Below are 24,502 nucleotides of genomic sequence, written 5' to 3' on the forward strand. Positions count from 1 at the left end.
TCCCCCGCCCCTCCCGCTAACTCGAGAGCGAGTGACCAAAAGCAGCCTGGCATTGGCGCATGCTCAGTTGGAGGGGCTCGGAGTTTCCGCCGGTGAATTCCACGTCTCCAGATTTTAGCAGAAACTCAAGAGGAAAGTAGATAGGAGAAGAGAGCCTGGCACTCAGAGTAGCAGCACCTGGACGGGCGCGAGGGCAGGCGGCGTGGGCTCAGCACGCCCCGCGGGTGTCCAGGTTGGTGGTGAAGGCTGAGGCCAGAGATGCGGCACGTGGATCCTGCCGTTCCCGCCGCGCTCAGCCCCGGAGGGCCCCCAGCCCGGCTTCTGTCAGGCCGCAGGTGGAGGAGAAAACTGCAGAAATCCCTTTCCCTGAAGGAAACGTCCCCAGCAAGCTGAGCCCATCACCTGGGCTCCTGTGAAGGAGCCCTAGCGGTGGGCACTTGGCATGGGCCATTGTGTCCCAGGGTCTTATGCCGGGAGCACTGGGAGCCAGGCCCTGCAGTAGGACCCCAGTGCCCAGGAGGGGCCAGGCCTGGAAAGGCTACGGAGAAATGTGCTTTGGAGGGAGCTGGGTCCTAGACTGGCCCTGGAGCAAATCATGCTAACCATCAACACACGTTTAATAAGCGCTCCCTGTATGCACTTAATAAATGCTTATTGCATACGCTTTTAGTGAGTCTGAGTGGGGAGTGCGGGTGGTGGAGAGGGAAAAGGAGAGGGGATGAATGAACCATCCTTGGAATCCAGGATTGAGGGCTTGAACTAAGTGATCTTACACGTCGCCCCAATTTTTTGGTCCTTCAGCAATGCTAGTGGCCAGCCCTCCTCTGCTCCCCACTGGCCTGCCAAAGCCTAGAAGACTTGGCAAAGAGTAGTGCCCAGTAAATGTTTGGTCAGTTCCCTACCCGGAAGAGCAAGAAGAATTCGCACACATTTCCAACCTGATCATTTTCCTCAAGTGTATATGTTTGCACTTTCATTCACTCAAATGTTATTCACTGGCCACCTACCTACTGTTAGGCACTGTTCTGTGCTTTGGAGGTCACGCAGTGAACGAAAGCCCTCCTGAGGTTTACATTCAGGCGGGGCTTCTATTTTAAAGGGAGAGAAGTTCTAGAGACACAGTGAAGATCAAAGATGCACATTCTCCTTGAGCAGAGCTTTCCAATTCGCCAAGAGCCTTCACACACGTCATCACCCCCAGGAAAATGGCTAAATCGGCCTTTCGGCTCTGAGGACGCCAGGAGCATCTACTATGGCAAATGGACTCTAGCCCAGCGATTTTCAACCTTTTTCACTTCATGGCACAAATAAACTAATTACTAAAATTCTGCAGCGTACTAAAACAAATTTTTTTTTTTGCCAATCTGAGGAAAAAAAGGTATAATTTTGATTCATTTCCACCAGAAGGTTATTGTGTTGGCTGTGTTGTCTTTGTTTGTTTTAGATTTGATGAACTAAGGAAAACGAGGTCAGTGCCCCTGACTAAATAGTCAAGTATTGCACGTTTTAAAAACTCTTGAGGCATATTGGTTGAGAATCGCGGCTCTAGACTGACAAACCATCACCACCAGGAGAGCTGCTCCTGGCTGCAAGCTGGAGTGTCCTGCTTGGAAGAACTTAAGGCTACTGAAGCGAAGCCCAGGAGAACCACTGCTTCATGAGTCTGTGGCCATCGAAAGCTCCAGCTAGGTGAGGGCCTCCAGCGGTGATGCGGTGGTGGCCTCTTGCAAAATGCCAGCCTGGCCGGCGCAGAGCCCAGGCACACACTTCCGCAGGCCAGACGTCTCGGGAAGGTTGCGCAGAGGGGGACAACGCTCTAGGGACTCCGAGACACAGCTCGCCCAGGTTCCCCTCCTGGCAGGGCTCTCCCGCGCGGTGCTGGTGACCGCGGAAACCCGGAGCGCGGAGTCGCGCGGAGTCGCGGGTAGCAGGGCGCGCGGCCCCGGAGCTCTGCGGCAGCCGAGCACGTTTTGAGTGTGGCAGCGCCAGCCCTGCGCTCCCTGACCGCATTGCGCACTGCGCAGCGAGGCTCGCCTGGACGGTTCACTCTGTTTCTCTGCAAGAAGTCGGGTCAAAAGTCAGTCCTGATGAATTGCTTTGGTTGGCGGTGGAGACCTCCAAGGGTTTCAGAGTAATTTCCCGTCTTTTGTTGATTTCTCCTACTAAAGCATTTTACGCTGGGCTGTCTGGTTTCTTTCGGGAGAAGAGTCTCCGCACTGCAATCTGCGTCGACTGACTGTAGGGGTCACGATGCCATTTCTCTGCTCCGAGAGCTGTACCTGTTTGTTGCGCCCTAGAGGTCTCTTGTGGCAATGTTCGGTTTTAGATAAATTTGAACTCGTGTTTAGGAAGAAATGAATACTGACGCTTTTAAACTGTGTTCTGTTGTAAGGGAGATCTGATCTAGATGCGTTCGCTTTGGTAAAGCAGCTTTGTCTAAACTGGGGAGGCAAGGTTTTGTTTGTTCTGTTTGCACTGAAGAGTTTGGGGTCATGTGATATCTTAATCTTAATTTTTAATCTGCTATTGTATAACATTATCCTTTTTAAACACTAGTATGTTGTTTTCGTTAAAAATTTTTGTTGAGATGCCCTTTAGTCGAGTTTTGTATGCAGGGGAAGTCACAGTAGAGAAACCGATTCTAAAAGATACGGAAGGAATGTTATCCTTTAAATTACAGAAAGCAATTGCCCCTTTTAGGACGGTAGAGTGAACTTAAAGAGAGGAATGTGGTAGGGATACTAAAAAATAAGGGAGCCCTGTGTTCCTTTCCCCCTTCGGGCATTTACAGATCTCACAGGTGATCACTGTAGCACAGAGATGCTCTGCACCTTGGAGTGGAGGGGCTGGAATAATGCACCAAGGTACTGAGGAATGCCTTCTGCTGTAGCAGTTGTCCCATTGCTGAAAGCCTGGCCCCCAGCACTGCAGATCTCAGCTGTGCTGTCAGCTTTCCACCCTGGAGACTTAATGAAGGGGGGGGATAAGTCTGGGCAAGAGAAAGGGAAAGAAGGAAAGTCTATAGGGAGGGGGTTTTGGTTTTTCTGGAGAACCTGGTCGAATTCTCACTTGCCCAGAAACAACTGAAGGAGCCATTTTACTTTCCTTGGTGGCAAACTATGTTCTTACCTGAAGTCACCTTACTTCCACACCATTCCTTCCCAGATTCAAAAACACAAAACAAAACAACCACCACCAAGAATGACTTTTTAGGTGTATCTGACTTCATTTAATACTGCCATCCACTGTAATTGTGGCCTGGTCAAATTGAAAACTGAGAATCACAGTAAGAGTGCAAGTGGTTATAACAGGTCTAAGCTTGTTGTCTTTTGAGCTCATGGTAACGTTTATTAGACATGCTGTGTGTATGAGCCAAGATGGGTGGAACTTAAGACATGAGAGCATTTATGAAATTGGAGGAAAAATTAAGTGTTGGAAAGTCATCATTAAAATGAAAAGAGACAGGAATTGGAAAAACTGATTTATACTCATTTAAATTCATAAAGAATAATGATAGTAATTTTCTTGTATGGGTAAAGCACCCTCATTTTAAAAACTAAGGGTATTAATCCTCACAGAAGAGATGCATTATGTAAGATAATTATGTTTATCCTAATTTTTAATCCTATTTTAAAACATATATGGATAGACCAACAAAATAAAATAACCTCCCAAAGTCAAACAGGAAGTTATCGCCTAGAATAAAATCTTACAGTGGGTTTCCTGACATATAAAGTGTTTCATTGTATAATTTTGTATTCCTTCTACATGTTTTTTTAAAAAGTAAGTAATAAGATGCAAGACCGTGAAGGAGTAATTCCCATGCAATTAGAGGGACAGCACCACACAAGAGAGGGATTAAGTCCCATTTCTAATGGACTTGGTTGATCATTTCATCCAGCCCACTTCTGATTTATCTCTGTAATCCATGACTGAATCTAAATTCAGTTTGAAAGATCGCTTTAACTATGTCACCAATTTCCCTTCAAGTTTCAACAATCCACCACAAAAGTTTCTTAAGTCCCTGCTGAATGAATTATTGTCCAAGTTTCTTAGAGTCTCAGAAACAGTCATAGCAAATGCATGGTCTGCAGCCTTAAGAACAGAAAATGTTTTATTCCATTCCCTCTTCTATGTTTGGGCCTTAACTGTAGATTCATAGCAGTGCTCTGAAGTTGGAAATGTGTACCACCATTTTTAGTGGCAACACAACAGAAGTAATGATAGCAGAATTGAACTATTTATGAGTCTATTTCCTTTCTTCAATGACTTTTTAGGTAGTCCTATATGCTAGGCTCAGTCTTTTTTAATTGTGTTTCAATTAGCCATTGAAAATAGGATCATGAATTCAAATTGTGGAATTTATGTACATTAGAGACCATCTGATCCCCAAGAGACTTCAAAAACCCTTCTTTCCTAAAGTAGATCTTACTGACATGCGTCTCCCTTCAATTTATTTTCCTTAATATTGTTCCTTTGAATTTTTAATAAACTCTCGAACTCAACAGAGAATCTTAGCATAAAAATTTAAGAGTAAGTTAAAAGAATGAATTCTATACTCCCTCTGAGACAAGCAGAAAGAACAAACTTCACCAAAAGATATTCAGAATTGAGTTTATATTTTTACCTAGTGCCTGGGGAGGAAAGAGATAGTGGACTTCTTCATTTTTTAGTGTTCTTACCATATTCCTCTTGTAAAGCTCATTTTACTATCCTAAGGAGGTTGAAGAAGATAAAGAGTGACCACTGATGAGCTTTGATTGATTTTTATTTTTTATCTTAGAATTTAGGTTTAGTACCCCTATTATAGTCTCTAGGAGGGAGGATTGTATTTGATCTTTTTAAAAAGGATTTTATTTATTTATCTTTAGAGAGAGGAGAGAGGGAGAGAAACATCAATGTGTAGTTGCCTCTTGCACACCCCCTACTGGGGACCTGGCCTGCAACCCAGGCATGTACTCTGACTGGGAATCGAACTGGCAATCCTTTGGTTTGCAGTACTGCACACAATCTACTGAGCCACACCAGCCAGGGCTGATTTTTTAAAAAGAAGAAAAAAACTGCTCAAGTAATTAATGGTCATGTTTAGTAATGGCTACAGGTTGAATTCCTTTTGATCTCATTCATTATTCATTTATTTACATTCATTATTCAGGTATTTATTCAATACCTGTTGAACAACTACTTTGTACCAAAAAGTATACAATCCTATTTAAGTGTAAAATAGGTACTAGTAAAACCCATTTCGCTTATGAGGAGGAAATTGAGGCAATGTATGTATTAGTAATATCTCCAGATGACTCCTTCAGTTTGCCTCAGTTTTTCCTCCTCATCTCATTCCAATTAATATTATGATTTCCCCTCTACAAACTACTTTGTTTTTATCCACCTAATATACCTATGCAATATAAATGTTGTACAACCCTATTCGTGTGTGAAATAGGTATTATTATAACCCATTTTACAATTCAAGTTAAAATTGCCCTCAAATTTACCTATTAAATTTCCTTAGGTTTATTTTACAATGTTAGTGACATTGTTTTGTCTTTTTTTTTTGTATTTTCATCAGTAATTTGATGGACAATATATCAACCATCACTCCTCTGTTTCTGTATTACTCTGGAAGAGGCAGTCTATTGTGAGCTTTAGAAAAAAAAACAAATTAATGATAAAGTTTCCCTTAATATACCATAAAAAATGAACTGAACATAGCAGGCCATCACTACTGTCCTTACCCAGCAAATATTTATTGACTATCTAGTGCTAGAGGATGAAGGTTCAAAGGTTAATAAGAGGTAGCTTTGCCTATAAAAGGCTTTCAGTCTGTTCCAGGAGATGTATAAGCAAATACATAATTACAAAACAGTTTGATAAATTCTAAATTCCATTGTAAGCACAAAGTTATGAGAGACTATTTGTGGAAGAATGAACCTAGACTGTGAAAGGGATCCCAGAGGAGATGATGACTACTAAGCTAAATCTACAGCTTCAGTCGTGCAAATGTTAATGAGATGATGTCATGTACCCAGAACTTTGCAACTCTTATTTAGCACAACTAAAGTTTTTATAATTAAAAATGACATCTTTTATTTTCTTAAGGCATAAATCCCGTCAATATTCCTGTAATAATCAATATACTCATAATATTCTCCATCTAGTATTCATAATAGGCCTGTGAGGTAGGTAATTTAAACACTAGTAGCTTAATTTTTCTGTTGAGGATATCAAGCACCAGAAAAACTGAATATCATATCTCACATGATAAAATTGGAATCCATAGGAAAGCAAGTCATAATTTTCAAATTGTTTGGATCTGGTCAGTGATTGAGAGAACAGTAATGACTTAAAATACAAAATCCTTTTTAATGTCCCATAATATGTTAAAAAAATTTTTTTAAATCTATTAAGTCAAAGAAGAGTAAGTTAACTCAGGATAGAAAAAAATGTTTAACTTTTTTTTTTAAATCACTATTTAGGTAAGAAGATGTGCTGGGTTAAATAGCATCGCCTCCAAAATTCATGTCCATCCTGAACCTGAAACTGTGACCTTATTTGGAAGAAGGTTCTTCGCAGGTTAAGAAGAATCTATAATGGATTATAATGGGTCCTACATCCCAAACAACTGGTGTTTTCATAGAAAGAGGAAGGACACAGAGACAGAGATAGACACACACAGGAGGACACCAGGTGACTATGGAGGCGGAAACTGGAGTTCTTGCACAAGCCAAAGAATGTCAGGGATTTCCAGCAACCACCCACAGCACATGCAGCAGCTTCTTCCTCAGAGTCTCCTAAAGAAACCAACCCCAGTGACACCTTGACTTCAGACTTCTGGCCTCCAGACTGTAAGAAAATAATCTTCTGTTGTTGTTTTAAGCCACCTTAAACAACTGTGCTATCTTGTTACAGCAGCCCTAGGAAATTAATACAGAGGATAATTGCACTTAAATACAGCATTTGGCACTTAGGTTTTTAATAAAGAATATTCTGGTAGTGAGAAAACAGAAAGATAGTTTTCTTGTTTTACAAATACACCCCTCCTTTTTTTTTTTTTTTTACTTGAAAATGACTGGACTTTGAATTAAGAGAGATGGATTCAAGAACCAACTTTGCTACTTCTTAGATGTGGTCTGGGGCAAATTCAGTTCTTGTCATGACTTGATGTCCTTATTGATAAACTGAGAAAGATTGAAACTCTACCTAAAAGTGGGGTTTTGTAGTTCAACAATTCAAGATATTAGGCATCCATAAACTTCTGGATAGTAAGTTAATAGTGCTAATTTGCACGTAAGATGATATTAAACCAGTTTCTTCCAGTTGAAAACTAAATTAAATTCATGGTTTTGGTCTTGAATTCATTTAAAATAATTTCCTTAGAGACTTTCGATATTGTTGCTCATGTAAATCATATTAGCTACACTGATCACAGTGCCAGTGCCAGAAGTAATACAAATTCTGTTTAAGGTTTCCTAGGCTAGTTTATAGATGTTCTAATAAAAGTGAGGATTCATAACACTGTTAAACAATATTTTGAAATTAGAATTATATAACACTGTCAACATGTTTTATTAAATGAGGTTTTACTTTTTAAAGCAATTTTAGGCTCACAGCACATATAATGTTTTTAAAAAACATTCATTGACCATAGACTGTATTGATTCTGATTGTGGATTGGAAAAAAAATAAGGATAAATAACAAATTAATTGTATTTTTAAGTACATTGTAGACCCTTAATATTCATGAGGGATGTGTCCTAAGACCTTCCTGATTCTCCAATATATGAACATCACTGTAGAATTAAATTGCGTCGTTGGTATGATCATAATTACTTACTTATAGTGTTTTAAATAAGATAATAAATGAGTATCAATGAAACTACATTGAGCTGCACACACTAAGGTGATCAGTTGACTACACTTTCACTAATTTAGTTACCAATTACAAGCACCAGCTTCAGAATTATGAGATGCACATTTGTGCTTTAGTAAAATGATGTATTACTGACATTATATCCTTCAGGGTCATTCACAAATAGATACAGCCCCAAGATTAAATCTATAAAGGCCACATTCTATTAAAATCCTGCTATCTGGAAACATTAACATTTTTATACATCATTGTACTATTTGGAAAATAAGTAATTGAAACTTGAGATGCTGGCCACTTTGAAAGCATTTTGAATCCAGTAGATGAAGGTCAGTTTTGAAAGAGCTAAAATGTACTCGTTGGTTTTTATGGATTGAATATGTATTTGTAAAGAACAGACCTTCCTAAAGACTTTTAAAGAAATTGAAGCTGTTTGTCTTTAGGAGCTGATAAAGCTATTAATCTAAGAGAATGGCCATTAATTATATTATTAAAACATGTACTGTGTGAATATTTGTCACTTTGGTCTAGAGGAAAGAATATTGTAATCCTATTTATATCTTTAGAAAATACCTGTGTTCATCTTATGAGGTTGTACCTCTCCAGCAGTTGATAAAATAACCTAATGGGGTCACTTTAAAACTAATTAGGAAAGCCTTATCCAGAAACATTAAGGTAGATAAAACACAGTGTCTCTGATGCTTTCAGGTGAGTGTAATTTTTAGTTCTTCCTCTGAATATTCCTTTTTGGTCCTTCCTGTAGGAGGGATCACACTATTGGTTTTGGTGGTGCATTTTATTTAAACAGTATACATGAGTGGAAAGATGCCAAACACAAATCTCTTCTGATTTAATGACAAAACCTTTTTCCTTCGGAGAGGGCAAAATTGTGCTCTTTGAGGGTTATGGTGAAGCTCTTGTGTGATCTTGTGTGATCTTTGAGCGATCTAGGGCTGGGGCAAGTAAATAGGCTGTGGCAGTGATTTCTGACCAGATCCTAGGTCTCAGGTTAGAGTAGGAGAGAATTCTTGAACCAAGTCTGAGCAGGACAAGATCTTGTCAAAGACCTCCTGTCTCACTACAAGCATCTCCAGACCAAAGTGGCCCTGAAATCTCTAGTCTGTAGTATTCCCAGAATCCCACCCAAATTTGTACCCCCAAATGAAGAGTTTTACAATGGATTGGTAGGTTTTGACCAAAGAGTCAGATTACAGTGCATTGCTGAATTTGGATAGCTGTAACCTTCCCTACTTTTCTGAGTGGTCTTTCCTTCTTTTCAATTACCCGTAGATTTAAGATGCTTAAGATGAATAGAATAATAAATGAAATACCACAATGACACTTAGTTCTCCTTCTAGATTTTTAATATCCAACTATATTGTAAAGCTACTTAGTATAGAATCTGTCTTACACTTCTACTTTGAATCATTCAAAATGCCAAGTTCCTGATTCAAAATAGAGCTCAGCATTTATTTGGATGACAATTCCCTCTTTCTCTTCAGTTTTTATTCTCAGTGGATTATTTTTCTATGCTTTTACAATCTAGGAGAATTAAAATTCAGTTGGGAGTTCTGATAATTGGGAAGATTATTTTCATAACTTAATAATGATACTATTTCAAAACTGGTATAGTGGGTATGATGGATAATTCTCCATTTACAAAACCCCCAACAGTGGCAAACAACGTTCTTATACTGATTTTAAAGATAAATTTAACATTTTCCAGTCTGTGATTATATTTTTATTATTCAATACAGGTTGTACCGGATGTGGAGGAGTATATTATAAAACAAAGAAGAGACTTAGTGTTTGGGTTAATTTTCATGAAGATCATGTGACTGGATTTATGAATGAAAGAGGAAATTAGACTGGACAGAAGGATTTCTAGGTTTATTTGATGGCAAAAGTTTTTACAATTGGCATTAGACACTGGAACTGAACCTTCTTTTGGCAACCAGTGTAATCATTTGCAAGCCAAGAAATATGCTTATATTATTTATTTCTTTATTTAGTTGTCTTTTTTTTTTTTACTACTGACAAAGGAAGGTTGTACTAGACTTCATTTTTACTTTTTCTCTAGCTGTTCATTTTGTAGCTATCCTGGACCTGACCACAGCTTTCTAAGGCCTTTATAAAAGTTTAAATAGTTTTTTCCTTTTATATTTTCTAAGACAAAGTCAAACATTTTCTTACTTTGAGAGTGACTGTCTATATTCATGTAGCAGTGAAACCCACTAACTCAAACTAATTTTTTGTGAAATTAATTCTGAGATCAGAAAATAAAAACTTACTACATTAAGCAATGAATGAAATATCTTCAAGGAGTTACCACTTAAAAGCATTTTGGTGATGATATACAACTCCCACAAAAAAATCTGCCAGCTTGCAATAGTCTGCAAATCAGACTATATGAAAACAGTAATCACACATTGAAATCATTTTTTAAAGCCAAGCCAACCATGCTAATAAGAAGAGATGAAGTTTGATTTCACTGAGAATTAAGAGGTTTCTATGCCCACACAGAATTGATAGGTGTCGTGTGATAGTAATATAAGTAGCACAGAATATAAATTATATCCTTTTGCTCATACCATGTATATTTAGGACATCAATAACAGCAACAAAAAGTTGCTGGGAGTATGCAGTTCTGATATTTCTGTCCTTCACAAACATACCAATTCATTTTAATACACATGCTAAGATAAAATCTATTTATAGTCCTTACCCACTGTTCAGCTTCATTTTAGTTTTTTCAGCTCACAGTCTAGTGCCATAAAAAGCCTAGCAATTTCTTGAATGCAATATATCTACATACAATCTTCTCACCTTTATTTTTATAATATATTCTCAAACGAGTCCAACTTTTCCACTACCCCACCTTTATCAATAGAATATCTATTTTCCGAATCCTGGAAAGGGGGTTTGGAAGAGGTAGAAGAGGGTAAGGTGGGGATAAATGGTGATGGAATGAGATTTGACTTGGGGTGGTAAACACACAGTACAATACCTGTATACAGATGATGTATTATAGAATTGTACACCTGAAACCTATATAATTTTATTAACCAAGGACACCCAATAAATTTAATTAAAAAATTTAAAAATATCATTCTTATTGTTTTATTCCTTTCCATTCCTGTTCAACAGAGAGACACATATCTATTTAAGTGCTCCTTACTGCAAAGCCTGTGCATCAAAAGAGTGTGGCACCCAGTACAATGTTGATCACAATATAGTCCACACTAAATATTGTTTGAACTGAAATAAGTTATTTTGTGTGTTTTTTCTACCTATCAGAGATTTTATAAGAAAAAAAAACAAGAAAAGCTCTGTGCCCTTTTACAGTTTTTTTTATATTACAAAAGTTGGATGGTTACAGAGCATATTAAACTAAAATTCTATTTCTAATATTTTGATTTATTATTTTTATATTGAAGAAGACACATTTTTTAAATATTCTAATTCACACAGCTTTGAAATGCACAGTCACAGTGCTTCTGCCTCTCCTCCTCCTTGTTCTCTTTTAGTTTTTCACGTAAGAGAAAGGATCTTTGGCTCAACCATGCTTCCTGTGGTTCTGTCCCTGCTTAACTACACATTATATTCCAAGCCCTGCCCCCTGCCTTATTTCAGTATTTTATTATAGATGGCATTGTAACTGTAACCAAGCAGCCCATGTTCTGTATCTGTTTTTATTCAGGTTGTTGTCCAAGTTCTGCACTAGATAACTTTTGGGAAAGTCACCTCTGTATTCGGAGTGGTCTCCAGAGATCTGGGTTTAAGTTTTGGAAGCTGATGTGAAACTCTAGTAAGTGGGTGATTAGCTTGATAGGCCCGGGGCAAAGTTGCAAAGTATGTGACATGTTGTAACTTCCTTTCCTTTCTATTCATGATCAAGTACCAGGCAAAACAACAGATAATGACATGTGTATAATGACTATGTGTCAGATTATATTATAAAACTATACATGTGTGTTCATCCTACATTTTTCCTCATGAGGCATAGTTTGTGAGAAACGTTTAAAAGTTAGGAAAAAGATTGTTCTTCAGTAGAATCGTGTGAGAAAGCATTGCAAGGGACAAGCAGCTAACGGCCTCTCCTTGGGCCCCACTGCTGCCTTCCTTCTCCACTTTCTGTGTTCTTGGCTCTCTTTCTGCAAGACCCCTTCAAAAAACTGTCCAAGGGGGCCATGGCATTGGTCACGCCTGTTTGTCAACACCAGTTCTCCTGCTGGTGGATCGTAAGATCCACTAATGTAGAGAACGCGCCGAATTCAGGTGCAAAGGATGCACCGAACCAGGTCTTGACAATTAGAGAAGTTCTGGGGCATCTGTTACTTTCAGGATAGGTATTGTAAGGTAGTTACTGTAACATCATCTCTGTTTAGATTTAGTTTTTAAAAAATATCGCTTAGTTTCTGCCAGACCCCGCTTGCTTTTCATCCTAACAGGCGAGCTGTTCCTGGTAGCCAGACCCCTGGGACCAATGACGCCTTCGGTTAGTTCGTCTTCACATCCACCTCTCGGCCCAGCGCTGGAGCCCTCCCCCCGCTTCCTCGGCCTCCTTGAGTCGGCTGAGCCCGCCTGGACCGAACACCGCAATTCTGAAAGGACTTTGTATGTATTTAAGGAGTGGGGGGGACTTCCGTGCTGCGGGGAGAGCACGCCGTGCGGTGGAAACGGACACAGAAGCCGAAAAGGTCCGCCTGGAGGTGAACTCGGAAGGACTCTGCAGCCGAACACTCACACGCCAAGTGACAAGTCACTCCGGACTCACAAAGCTACAGCGTTCCCGGGGCGGACGGAAAGCTGGTGGCTAATACCGAGCCAGGGCGCCAACTGCCCCCGCCTTGGCTGCATGGCTGCGGCAAGTCCTCCCTCCCGGGCTGCTCACACGCAGAGCGCAGACTGCACTCGGATGCAATGCACAACTGGGGGGGAATCGGAGATTTAAAAAACAGCGATGGGATTTAGCCCTGGCTGGCGGCGCTCAGTGGCTCCAGCGCGGGCTGCGAACCGAAGCATCGCAGGTTCGATTCCCAGTCAGGGCACATGCCTGGGTTGCAGGCCACGGCCCCCAGCAACTGCACATGGATGTTTCTCTCTCTCTCTCTCTCTCTCTCTCTCCCTTCTCTCTCTAAAAATAAATAAATAAAATTCTATTAAAAAAAAAGATGGGATTTAAGATCTGTAGAAGCAGCGCTTTGAGAACTCGCCAACGGGTCACCTGACCCACCGCCACCTTCGTATGTTCGGTGCTGATGGAGCCCTGGTACTGCGAGGCTTCCCACCAGCGCAAGCGCCCCTTTCTCCGAAGACGTTTGAAAAGCTGAAGGGACAGCAGATGCCCCGAGTTGGAGTCTCGTTGCATCTTAGGGCGTTGACCAGGCGGGAGGCCGGTCGCCTCGCGCCGCCTGAGGCAGCGTGGCCGCTCCGTCCTGCCCCGCGCGCGCCCCCTGGAGTTCTGACGCTGTGGTTCCTGTCGCACAGTGGCGTGGCTCCTACTCCTGTTCACCCGGGGGCGAAAAACGAGCCAACTTTGAGACGACACCCGTCCGGGGGGCTGAGGCTTTGGATTACTGAGTGGTAACGACGTGTCTCTTAACAAACATGTGTACTACGATGACAAACATGTTTGATAACCACTTCAGGACTATGGGGCTGACGGAAATCAGAATGGACCGAAGTTATTAATACATTACTTGAGGAAATTATTGAAGGAAAAGAAAAATAACGTTCACAACACTTATTTGGTGTGGGGCAGAAGTATGTTATTATTTACGCTTCCGAGAAATGGCACAGTGGACGCACGTCATTTTATCTCTAAGTGATTTCATCCGCAATAGCAGAGAAAGAAGCCCCGCAGCAGATAGGAAACCTGCTTTTCTACGGGTTGACAGGGAAGATGAATGATCTTCTGGATCACAATTCTCACACACTCTCTCCTGGAATACTGTTTCAGGGAAGGATGTTAAGGACCAGTGCCTTCTTCCCCCCGAAACACACGTTATTGGTAAAGTGGAAATCTGATTTTCAGGGCCACTGAGACGATTCACAGCGTTTAAAAAGGTTTTTCCAGACACGGAGAGACCTGGTCTGGTGCTCACGCGACTGGAAGATGTTACTGGACAGGGCGCGGGTAGCGGCTGTATGGAAGCCGCGTCTGAGGAAAACATAGAATCTCAGAATTTTTTTCACTTTTTTCTTAATTTAACTTAAAAGTCTTTTCAATGACAGTTGGCATGCTCGCGTTTTATACTAGTTTCAGCTGTACAGCATAGCGGTTCCATATTTGCATAATCTATGAAGCGATATGAAGAATTTCAGGATTTTAAAAATAAAGCCGTTTTCCTTCACAAATTAGAAAAATGATAGAGATTCTGACTTTTCTTCTTCATTCTGACAGAGGGGAGAAAATATTTAGACCAGCCTCAGTCCTGGCATTAGCAGAAGGCGCTAAAAATAAACATTGTAACGGCCGGCTGCCCTGGCTCAGTGCTTTGAGGGAGACAGCCTGGATCTCAACCGGCTGGGGTGGGGGGGCGTGGTCTGGGCAGAGGCGGGGCTAAAGTGGGGCGGGGGAGGGGGCGTGGCCGTCTGGGCTGACTATATAGTTGAGGCTGAGGCCGGGCCTTGAGGGGCGTGTCCGGGGCGTGGGCGGGGTAGCCCTGGAAAGAGGAGGAGTTTCTCTGCGCCCTCCAGAATACCGCTAGAACCTGGCGAACACTAGGGACAGATACCCTCAGTTCTCTGTCATGTCGCTCACGCGCCTCACGCCCGCGGTTGCGGAGCTCAGGGAGCCCGCCTCACCTTCCCCTCCTCCTGAAGATCCCGATTCCCAGCCCCCGTGTCCTAAGCGGCTCCGTCTCGAGGAGCCTGGCAGGGTCTCTGAGGCGGGGTGGCGACTGCCTTTGGTGCCTCGCTTGTCTGAGGTGGAAAAAAAGTGGGACCTGCCGTCCAGGCCCTGCAAGCTGCTGCTCGTCGCAGCCGACGTGATTTTCGACGACTCCACAGACTTGTGTGTGGAGGAATCAGCCAGTGGCAAGCAGCTGAGCAGTCTGGGGGGCCAAGGGGGCAAATTCGAGATGAAAAGTGGTTTGAAGTCTGCCCCCTCACAAAAATGGGATTCCGGTTTGAAGGCTTCCGGAAGGTCCTCTGAACCAGGGCTGTGTGACACGGAGGCTTTCGGTGTGCCCCGCAGTGACAGATCCCAAGCTGTGGTCCGCCAGCCTCTGCCCACCGTCTCCATGGGCGACATGCGAGGAGTTAAAAACGAGGACGGAAAACAATATAGAGTTCAAGGAATAGACAGTAGTCAGAAAGACAACAGTTGCCGAAAACAGACAGGAAATCTACGGTTGGACGTTACCTTTTACGAGGAGACTAAACCAACATTTCAGGGAATTAAGAGCAGATACAAAGCTGACGGTGCTACGCCATCAAATAAAAAAGAAAATAACATTTCAGCATCTAGGCTAAAAATATCAAAATCTCACAACCAGCCCGGCCTGAAAATTGCCAAACCCAGCTATTTTAGAGATAGCAGCACAATAGGTATCCCTGAGTCTCCAGCCGATTTAAAGAGCAAAATGTCCCCTGTCTATTTAAAGAAATTAGCAAAGAAGAAGAATGACAAATATGAGACATATGTTGGGGATTTCACAAACATTAACTGCTCCCAAAATAGAGTGAATGTTAAGAAGCAAAACGTACTGAGTGATAAAAAAATTGCGGATGCAGAAAATATTTTTTCGGAGGGTTATGAAAGTAACCACCAGTCACTCAGTAAGCAAAATATTTGTGTGAGGGGAAGACACTTGACCAGTTTACTCTACTGTAAGCACAGTAGTATCAAGTCTGATGTAAGAGACCCCGACAAAAGTTTTACTATAAAACTACAAACTGCAAATCGGGAGGAAGCAGAAACATGTCCCGACAGTTACATGCCTACCAGATTAGAAAAATCTCAAAGCTGGGACTACCCTATCAGACATATTTTGAGAAAAAATAGGGAAAACAGTCAGATTATGCATAATTACAAAACTAAATGTGAAAATATGAAAAGAACTGGAGAAAAATTGAATTTGCTACAATTATCAGAAATAGGTGTTTTAAGCAAAGAAGTTTATTATAATACAAAAGCCATGACTACACATGAAGAACAACCAAAGCTTCTCATGATAGGAACACTGAGTAGCCAAAAAGCTTTAATAAATTTTTTTTGGTTAAATGGTAAAGGAGAAAACAATAATGTACTACAGTGGCAGTATTATACTACACAAAAAGACCGTTATTTAAGCAATACTTTTGAGAATTTCATTACAGAAAGTTTTTATTTCCATAAAAGTATTTCAGAAAATGAAGAAGATAATAGTATTTTAGCTTGGCATAAAGTTTTGAAGTGTCTAAAGCAAACTGATGGTGTTCCATATCTAATAATTAGGAATATAAATGTCAATAGAAAGAATAATATTTTATGCATATATTTACAAACCACTGTTTCAAAACCTCTACATAGCATATTGAAAACCAACATAGCTTCTCTGCTCAATAACTTTGACTCTTTAACTGGAACTGAAAATGATTCTAAATTAGAAGAGAGATGCATTTTCAATTGGATAATGTGTTTGAACTATCCAAAAAATATTATAGTGGAAAATCATATTGTATACCTAGGAAGGACTTTAACTTTTTTAAGACCATCAGGAAATAATACAAAACCTATGTTAGAGAAAATAAAGTTATTTAAAACTGAGCAACTTTTCGAAGTGTCTAAGAAAAACCCCATCAATTCCTTTAGTGTGATAGCCAAAAATTTAGTTTTAATGGACTTTGATGACATGGATGCAATTTATTTGACAAAAAAAATTGGTTACAAGAGTAAGACTTGTTCTGAACAAATTATGAATGTGAAAACTTGGGTTCACTGTAGTACTAATACTGTGAAAACACATGTTAAGTCCCTTCCTCATTTCATACAAAACAACCATGAACATATTAATAAAAAAATTTATGAGCTAAATATGTACAACCAAGATTTAGATACTGAAAGAAAACAAGAGCATAATAAGATCAGTAGCTTTAATTTGAGGTCCATATTTGAAGATTTCTTCAATGTTAGGCCACAAGCCATACTGACAAGCCACTCCACAAAACATACTGAACAAACCAATCCCACGATTATAACTCACATGCAAAATTTTTGGAGCTTGCTAAGAAGTGAAATTGAGGCAAAAGAACATGATGTAATTTTGAAAGAGGAAGAAAAAGACACCACACAAAGTTTAACACATAATTGTCAAGTTCATAAAGATACTAAGATTGAAAAAAAAGAGAAAAATATTTTTTATCCAATGGACGACATGTTTTCTATGCGACCAGTTTCTGCAATAAATAAGAAAGTAAATGTGGAAGAAACTAAATATGTTAATCAAAATGATCTAGTTGACAGAAATGAATGTAAGAATGTTTTGCAAGAAAGGGAGTTAGCTAATTCAAATCATTCTCATCCAAGGAATGTCTCTGAGACAGGATGTGTTAGACATCAATTTGAAACTGATCTGAGTGTAAGGAACAATGAATGTTTTCAGGACTTAACTGCCAAGTGTTTATCAACAACAGAAACTATGACAGTAGGCAAAAACTTTGAGATGAAAAGTAAATTTGATTTAGTACTTGAAGAACTTCGTATGTTCCACAAGATCAGTAAAGAAAATGAAATTCTAAGCACTGCAGAAACAAATAATGCGCAAGAAAATTATTTTAGAGAAAACAATGATGTCAACATCTTCAAAGCGGTAGAAACAGAAATAAAAAAGGATTTGGAAATGAGTACAGTCAACAAAATATGTGCATCTTCTTTGATCTGTGATACTACAGCAGGTCCTAATATGCGTAAAAGACACCAACGTTTATTTAAATGGGAAACAGTACCCAGAAACAGAAAACAGGAAGTTCCTAATAAATATTGCTGTTTAGGAACATCAGAGGAGAAATTACTCTATTCTACTTCTGAGAAAGGTATAAAATTAGTTTTAAAATTAGTTTTTTCTTATGCTAGAAAAAAATTGCTGCTTTTCTTTTCTGTGTAGGCCAAATATATAATGTTGGCAAAAAGGAAATAAAGTATAGACAATGTTTACTAATGTACAATATTTTCTATAAACAAGTGTTCAAACATTAAATAATATAATGAAGTTGAAGAAAACAAGTGATAAAAATTCTAAAAGGAGCTTTGAAGCATCCTGCTTCATTTACCTAAATATTAGGAGCCAATGGGAAGAATATTTTTGAAAAAGTAATTTCTTATTAACATTTTATATAAAAGTTACTTTTTGCTATAACATATTGATCTTTATTTTCAGATTGTGAAGAACCTTCAACTAAAAGACCTGCTATTTTCTCTGATGAATTTAAGGAAGAAAAAATTAATTATTTCATGAAAGGAGGTAAGATTTTTTATTATTTTCTAAAATACCTTCTAAGATGATTACTTTATTCTTGTATTCTTAGCAAGAGGAAAATATACTTAGGTTCTTAGAAAATAAATACAAAGATTTATACTTTTGTAAACATTAATAACTTACTGAAGGAAATTCTAATAGTTAAAAACTACCTCAAAACTAAAATGCTATTTCAGAATATTAGATTTAGAATATTATTGGGAAATGGGCTCTTTAAATGTGTTTAAATATTTGCAGGGATGCACTGCAGTAACTATGTAATAAGATAGGTGTTACACATGTCTAGTGTACACACCTAATAGATGCAACATTAATTAACAAAACCAAAAAAGGTGTTTATTTAAGTTGGGTTTCTATTGATGACGTTACTCCCAGTTATATAATTATCATCAACGTTCTCTATCCTTTAACTATTATGAGGCTCTTCATATAGACTATCCTTTAACTGCTATGAAGCTCTTTATATGGACATTTTCTTTAGTAATTAAACAATTTAGTATCATTGTAGATATATTAACAAGATTTATGACTATGGAGTTTAAAATTTTGATTACTATTATACAAATAAAAGTAATGGAAGTTAAACAACTTCATTATTTGCCTAAGAGCTCTACAATATCAGAATAAAACACAGCAAGTCTAACATCTATTCTAACTTATAATAGTACCAATGGGATGAGACAGAGGTAGGATTGACATTAGGGAATTGTTTTCTACATGACTAAATTTTCATTTGGTTAGAAACTGCTGGTATTACACAATAAGACCAGATCTAAAAACAATAATGATGTAGGTGAACTATATTTACCACAACATCTTCATGCATTCATCATTTCTTAAAACATTTTCCTGGCTTCTCATCAGTAGAATGCTGTCCCTGGTACCTTTAGTCAGTCACTTCAGAAATGCATCTTGTCCTCTTTTTTCTCAGCTTACGATAAAATAATCTTAAAACTTAATCCAAGTCCTGGAAGATCAAAAGCCCACAGGTAGTTCCTTCTGCCCTGAATAAAAGGAATAATTGAGGGAACAATACTTTATGAGACTAAAAGAAGTGTGGCACAGACCGCGGAAACATTCCTTGTGGCCTTCCTTCTGAGAAAAGAAGGAAAAGAAGTGTGGCAGAGTTAGACTGGAAAGGATAGGAGCTGTTCCTTCTAGCTCAGAAAGAAAGGGAGAACTTGGGTTAATATTGAGATAGAATGAAACATACACCCACATTTGTCATCATGACTATAATTGTGATAATGAAATGAATGAATGAGGAAGATTAGATTATGTGCTCAAATTGGAAAAGAAATGTTACATTTGTTGGGAATATTTGAACCCATAATACTGTATTGCCTCTTCACAAGGAAAAGTGCCTCGTTATTATAAAATATGAAAAATAATGTGTGTGAAGTCGGTCAGAACTATTTAGTGTTATGTTAGCATAGTTTCTTGGACTTACTTTGGAAGTGCACAGAAATAGGATAATCTTCCTGAGGCTTGTTAAAACCCCATAGTGCGAAGGAAGACTGGAGAGACACTGGGAAGTGGGGGAAGACGTGTTTATGCAGTGTGAATTTAAAGGCATTGGGAAACTCCTGATTGCGCTGACACGTTTTTGATACTTACCGCTTGTCATTACGATGCCTCCAATGAAAGTTTCTAACCACTTATGTCTCCAGTAGCATCCTGTCACTCTTTGTGTCTCTCTCCTTTCTCTGCGGAGAAGGCAAGTGTTTTGGAATTATTTTGAGCAGGTGTTATAAGCCAGCCAACCAGTGTGCGAAGTGCATTTATATCATTTAGCATCAGCTCTCCCCTAACTTTAAAGTATATACGAATGACCTGGGCATTTTACTAAAGGGTTCTGATTCTGTTGTGGGGTAGGCCCTATGATTCTGCATCCCCAACAAGCTCCTAGCAAATGTAGGTGATGCTGGTCTGTGGACTACACTTTGAGTTGCCAGGATTTAGAAAACAATTGAGTTAGTGTTATTTCTAAAAGACAACTAATAAATTTCATAACATTTTTTAAACATTGATTTTTAAAATGACCAATTTCTGGTAGTATGTTTGAATATTTAGAGTTGTTAAATAATACAAAGCAATACATTAATCCAGTGTATAGCAATAATAAAAGGGATCATAATTTATTCCAGGGTGACGAAAAAGCACACTCTCAGAACCACAACTGAATGGCTGGTTAAGGGCAAATACTTTGTACAGGCCCTACTATTGATAGAAACTGGTTTAGTGATTTACCACCATTGTAAAATTATGAGAACTAACTGTCATATTGGAGTATGAAAAAGGAAAGCTGTATTTTGAAAAAGTAATCAAAAAGACAAATCATGGCTTTATTTTGAAATAAAAGTCTCATAATGAAGAGGTACATTTAGAATAAGTTGCTGATATTAATTTATAACCAAATCTAGTGTATCAGCTATGATGGCACAACTTTGGTTTATTTGGACTATCCTTTTTTGCTTAAATAATATAAAAATAGTGATAATTTTTCTTAATTTTTGTAAGTAATTATAATTTTAATGACTAAAGTGTCATAAACTGATTTATACTTCTTTCTGTTAGGCTGTTTCTTCCCTATTTACAGAGTTAAATTTTGCATTTCACTTTATTATTATTTACATAGATACATATTCTATTTAGTTAAACTTGGTAGAGAGTATGCTGTTTACCTTTTGTCAGATTTAAAGTTATGTTGATTGCAGTATTTTTAGTATATAATGTGCTTTTTATAGTAAGGTCATACTAATAATTCATTAAAACTAAATGAAAGCTTGATACATTTTTAGCTTTAAATCTGTACCTTATTGTTTATTCTTAAAATAAAGCACCTTGAAAATTAGAGGTATTGTTGTATTTTATTATCAATGGTAGTTGATCCTATTTGTCTGGTTAACTGATTTAGTAACAGATAAATCTTCATGAAATGTTTTGAGTTGTTTTGAAAATGACATTTGTGCTCTATTATTGATAATAATCTCTATTAGAAGCCAAACATAATCATTAACAGTATAGCTTAGTTGTTTAACTTCCAATAAAAAAATAACATGGTGTTTTAAGCCACTATATCAAGTTAACTTAAAAATCTATGTATGTTTCCTGGCAGAGTAGCTCAGTTTATTGGAGCATCATCCTAATATACCAATGTTGCAGGTTCAATCCCCAGTCAGAGCACATGCAAGAATCAACCAATGATTGCATCAATAAATGGAACAACAAATCTCTTTCTCCTCCCTCCCTCTCTCTAAAATCAATTAAAAAATTAAAATCTATATAGGTTTTTTTTGTTAAGTGAGACAGACTGGAATGATGACTTTATTTAGTTTGTATTTTATATTGGCCAAGTTACTTTTGTGCTGAGGTTTCCACATTTTAAAAATGGAGGTAGGATTAAGTAAACTAACTCATTTAAAGCACTTAGCTCAGTGACTCAGTAAATGTTGCTAGTATGATTAAAAGTTATCAAAAAAATGTTAAGCTTAGAAACTATGAGTAATTTTTATGCCTTAAATACTTTTATTGTCTTCTATTTTTAGGTAGTAATTTTTCACATGGAATTTCAAGAGTACTACCTCTGAAGACATGCAGTCGACCGATCAGAGTTGGTTTGTCAAGAAAAGCTAAGCTTAAACAACTTCATCCCTATCTAAAGTAAATATGTTATGAGGACTTAAGATACTGGACTTTAATATTTCAAAAACTTTCATGACAACTATTAATCTTTTATTTATTTCTTTGGATGTTTTTCTTCTATGTTGGGGGTTTGGGGCTCTCTTTATTACAAGTATGGAGAAAATTTTATGTGTGTGTGTGAATTATCTAATTACCTTTAAAAATTATATTTTATTGATGTTTTCATGTAGTTAACAATATACACATCAAAAGTTTTTGTGATCTTTTAAAACATGTCAACTTATTTTTATAATATGTGCATAATAGATAATGCTTTTGTGGAGTAGATCTGTATAGCCTTTATAGTTTTCTCAAAAAGACCTGTGACGCTTAAAGAGGCAAAAATCTTATCTGCTTCTATTTAAAAAGCCAGCATTTTTCTGCTTCATAGGTGTTCTGCATTTGAGGTGTAATGAAATCTTTGCTGTTTCCCAATGTAATGTTTTGGTTCCTTACAAACAGGGTGGGGAAGACGATGTATAAAAGCTAACACTGAAATTTTGAAACAACAGCAGAGTGAGTGAATTTTACGTTTTGTTCACTGTTGATGGTTAAAAAGGAAAATCCCACCCACCCCCATGTAATTATTATGAACACTTTGTGGTCACTGTAACATTTTAGGGGGTTGGGACAGGGAGAAAAAGTAATAATAGTCCACATGTTCTTGGTATCCGTTCAGAACATGTCCACATGTTCTTGGTATCTGTTCTTGAAGAACGTAATGCTCTTTTGCAAGACATGTTTTATGATTTAAAAAATAAATTTAGTGAACCTATTTTTAGTGGTCATTTTTCACACTGCTGAATTTCCCCACCTACCTCTAAACTAAACAATGAGCTTGAATTTCAGCTCCTCTGTTGGAATAAATAAATGCCTCTCTTTCTTGACTTAGGCAAAAATATCTTGGCAAATTCAGTTTTGGTGATTTGATGCTTTGAAAGTCCATTGCTTAGAAAAAATTTCCATCATAGAAATCCATGCTTATAATAAGCTGGGGATTCTGTTTGTTTGTTTTTGCAAATTCTTGCCCCTACTTTGCAACAGTTTTATATGTTAGTAACTGTGAAAAACCAAGGTGGGAAACAGTACTAAAAATTAAGTAATGGTATACGTTATACCAGAAGCCTGATGATAGCAAGCTTTATTGATCAGAGTAATAGTTTGCTATGGAAGCGACTGATGCTAAAAATATTCTGATTATTTGTTATTAGGAAATTTCTCACTTATAGACTTAAACTGTTAGCCTGCCTAGTGTTTATTAGTTAAAATTTGTAATATATATAGTTTTTCCATTGTATTAAAATTGAAAAAAGATATACCATTTCTTTGTTGTATGCTGCATTATACAAGAAATGTTTGTGAAAAAAATTTTTAAGATTAAGAGAGTTTCTGTGGATGATGTTATGAGAAATATTTTGACATTTGTTTTCATAGTTAAAAGTTCATTTCCAAATAAAACTTTCATAATGCTAGAAAAAAAGTAATGAATCACTGTTCTAATCCATTTCCCTTATTTTTCAAATGAAAAAAATAGAGGTGCAAAGAGGATGAATACATTTTTCAAAATCACAAAGTTAGTATCAGGATTGGGATAGAAGCAATGTCTTCTGTTGTCTCTTTTCCCACTGTTCTCTGCGTTCATTTTCTAGTTTCTATTTCCCCCTCCAGAGTCCATCTTTGGTTCCAGAGCAGAATTGTGATCATGTAGTCAATATCTACTATTAACTTATTTACTCATAGAACAAATATATTTTAATATTCCTACTGCTGTGTTAGCTTCAGTGATAGAATACAGAAGACCTTGCCTATGGAGCTCACTTTCTATGCTTGAGATTAGAAGAGAAATAGAGAATATATGCATTTAAGAGCAACCATCAGTAGAATAATCCTTTTCAAAACACTAGACAAAGGACAAAAATGGGCTACTTATCAAAAACTAAGGAAAGAAGGAAGCATTAAGGAACTATAAAAACAGAAAGCATATAATGGCAGAAGGAAGGATGAATGTATCAATCAACAAAAAATATGTGATTTGATTAAATTATCCTATTACAAGCCAAGGTTTTCAGACACATTAAAAACCATCTCAAATTCAGCTCTATTTATTAATTTCCTTTCCCAACCATGCATTTTCTAACTTTAATATTTGGCTCTAATTTCTTTTTCCTCTCATAGAACCTATCAGCTTTTCTCCCAATAAATATGTGCTACTTTTCAACTTTGCTGATATTTAAGAGTCTATGCTGGATGTTATTCTTTCAAACTGAATATTGAGTTCTTTAAATATTTCCCTCTGACTTGAGTGCTATAAAATTATGGACTAGTACCTCTTTCTTCTGACATATGGAGACATATTTAGCAGATTGGGTTGCAGTTTTGTGGTGGAAAAGAAGTCAAACAAAAATGAAAATGAATACATCATTATGACTTCAGTCACATCATATCCTGCATTTCTCAAAAGGGTATGAAACAAACTGAAAGCAGGAGC

General features: G+C 37.9%; 1 protein-coding gene and 1 non-coding gene across 6 annotated transcripts; both read left to right on the forward strand.

The window, feature by feature from the left end:
• The first annotated feature begins 149 nt into the window (after positions 1-149).
• Positions 150-23,341, forward strand: RAD51AP2 (RAD51 associated protein 2). 5 transcript variants are annotated; one of them, XR_006786333.1, is made up of 4 exons: positions 1,902-2,131; positions 6,477-6,845; positions 18,232-18,315; positions 21,879-21,933. XR_006786333.1 is itself a non-coding variant. In XM_045844290.1 (3 exons), the coding sequence occupies exons 1-3, from the start codon at positions 14,623-14,625 to the stop codon at positions 21,995-21,997; spliced, it is 3,468 nt and encodes a 1,155-aa protein (XP_045700246.1). In that variant the 3' UTR covers positions 21,998-23,341. The 5 variants fall into 5 exon arrangements, 1 of the variants encoding a protein (XP_045700246.1); XR_006786334.1 differs by lacking the exons at positions 1,902-2,131; positions 18,232-18,315; positions 21,879-21,933 and adding exons at positions 150-1,689; positions 9,625-10,833; XR_006786332.1 differs by lacking the exons at positions 18,232-18,315; positions 21,879-21,933 and adding an exon at positions 9,625-10,833.
• On the forward strand, positions 19,365-19,436 carry LOC123822632. The gene has a single exon (XR_006786390.1). It is a non-coding gene; the product is annotated as a small nucleolar RNA U83B (small nucleolar RNA).
• Positions 23,342-24,502: the final 1,161 nt, after the last annotated feature.

Source organism: Phyllostomus hastatus, unplaced genomic scaffold (assembly GCF_019186645.2).
Source record: "Phyllostomus hastatus isolate PE091 unplaced genomic scaffold, TTU_PhHast_1.1 phas_contig_402, whole genome shotgun sequence".
Lineage (NCBI taxonomy): Eukaryota > Metazoa > Chordata > Mammalia > Chiroptera > Phyllostomidae > Phyllostomus > Phyllostomus hastatus.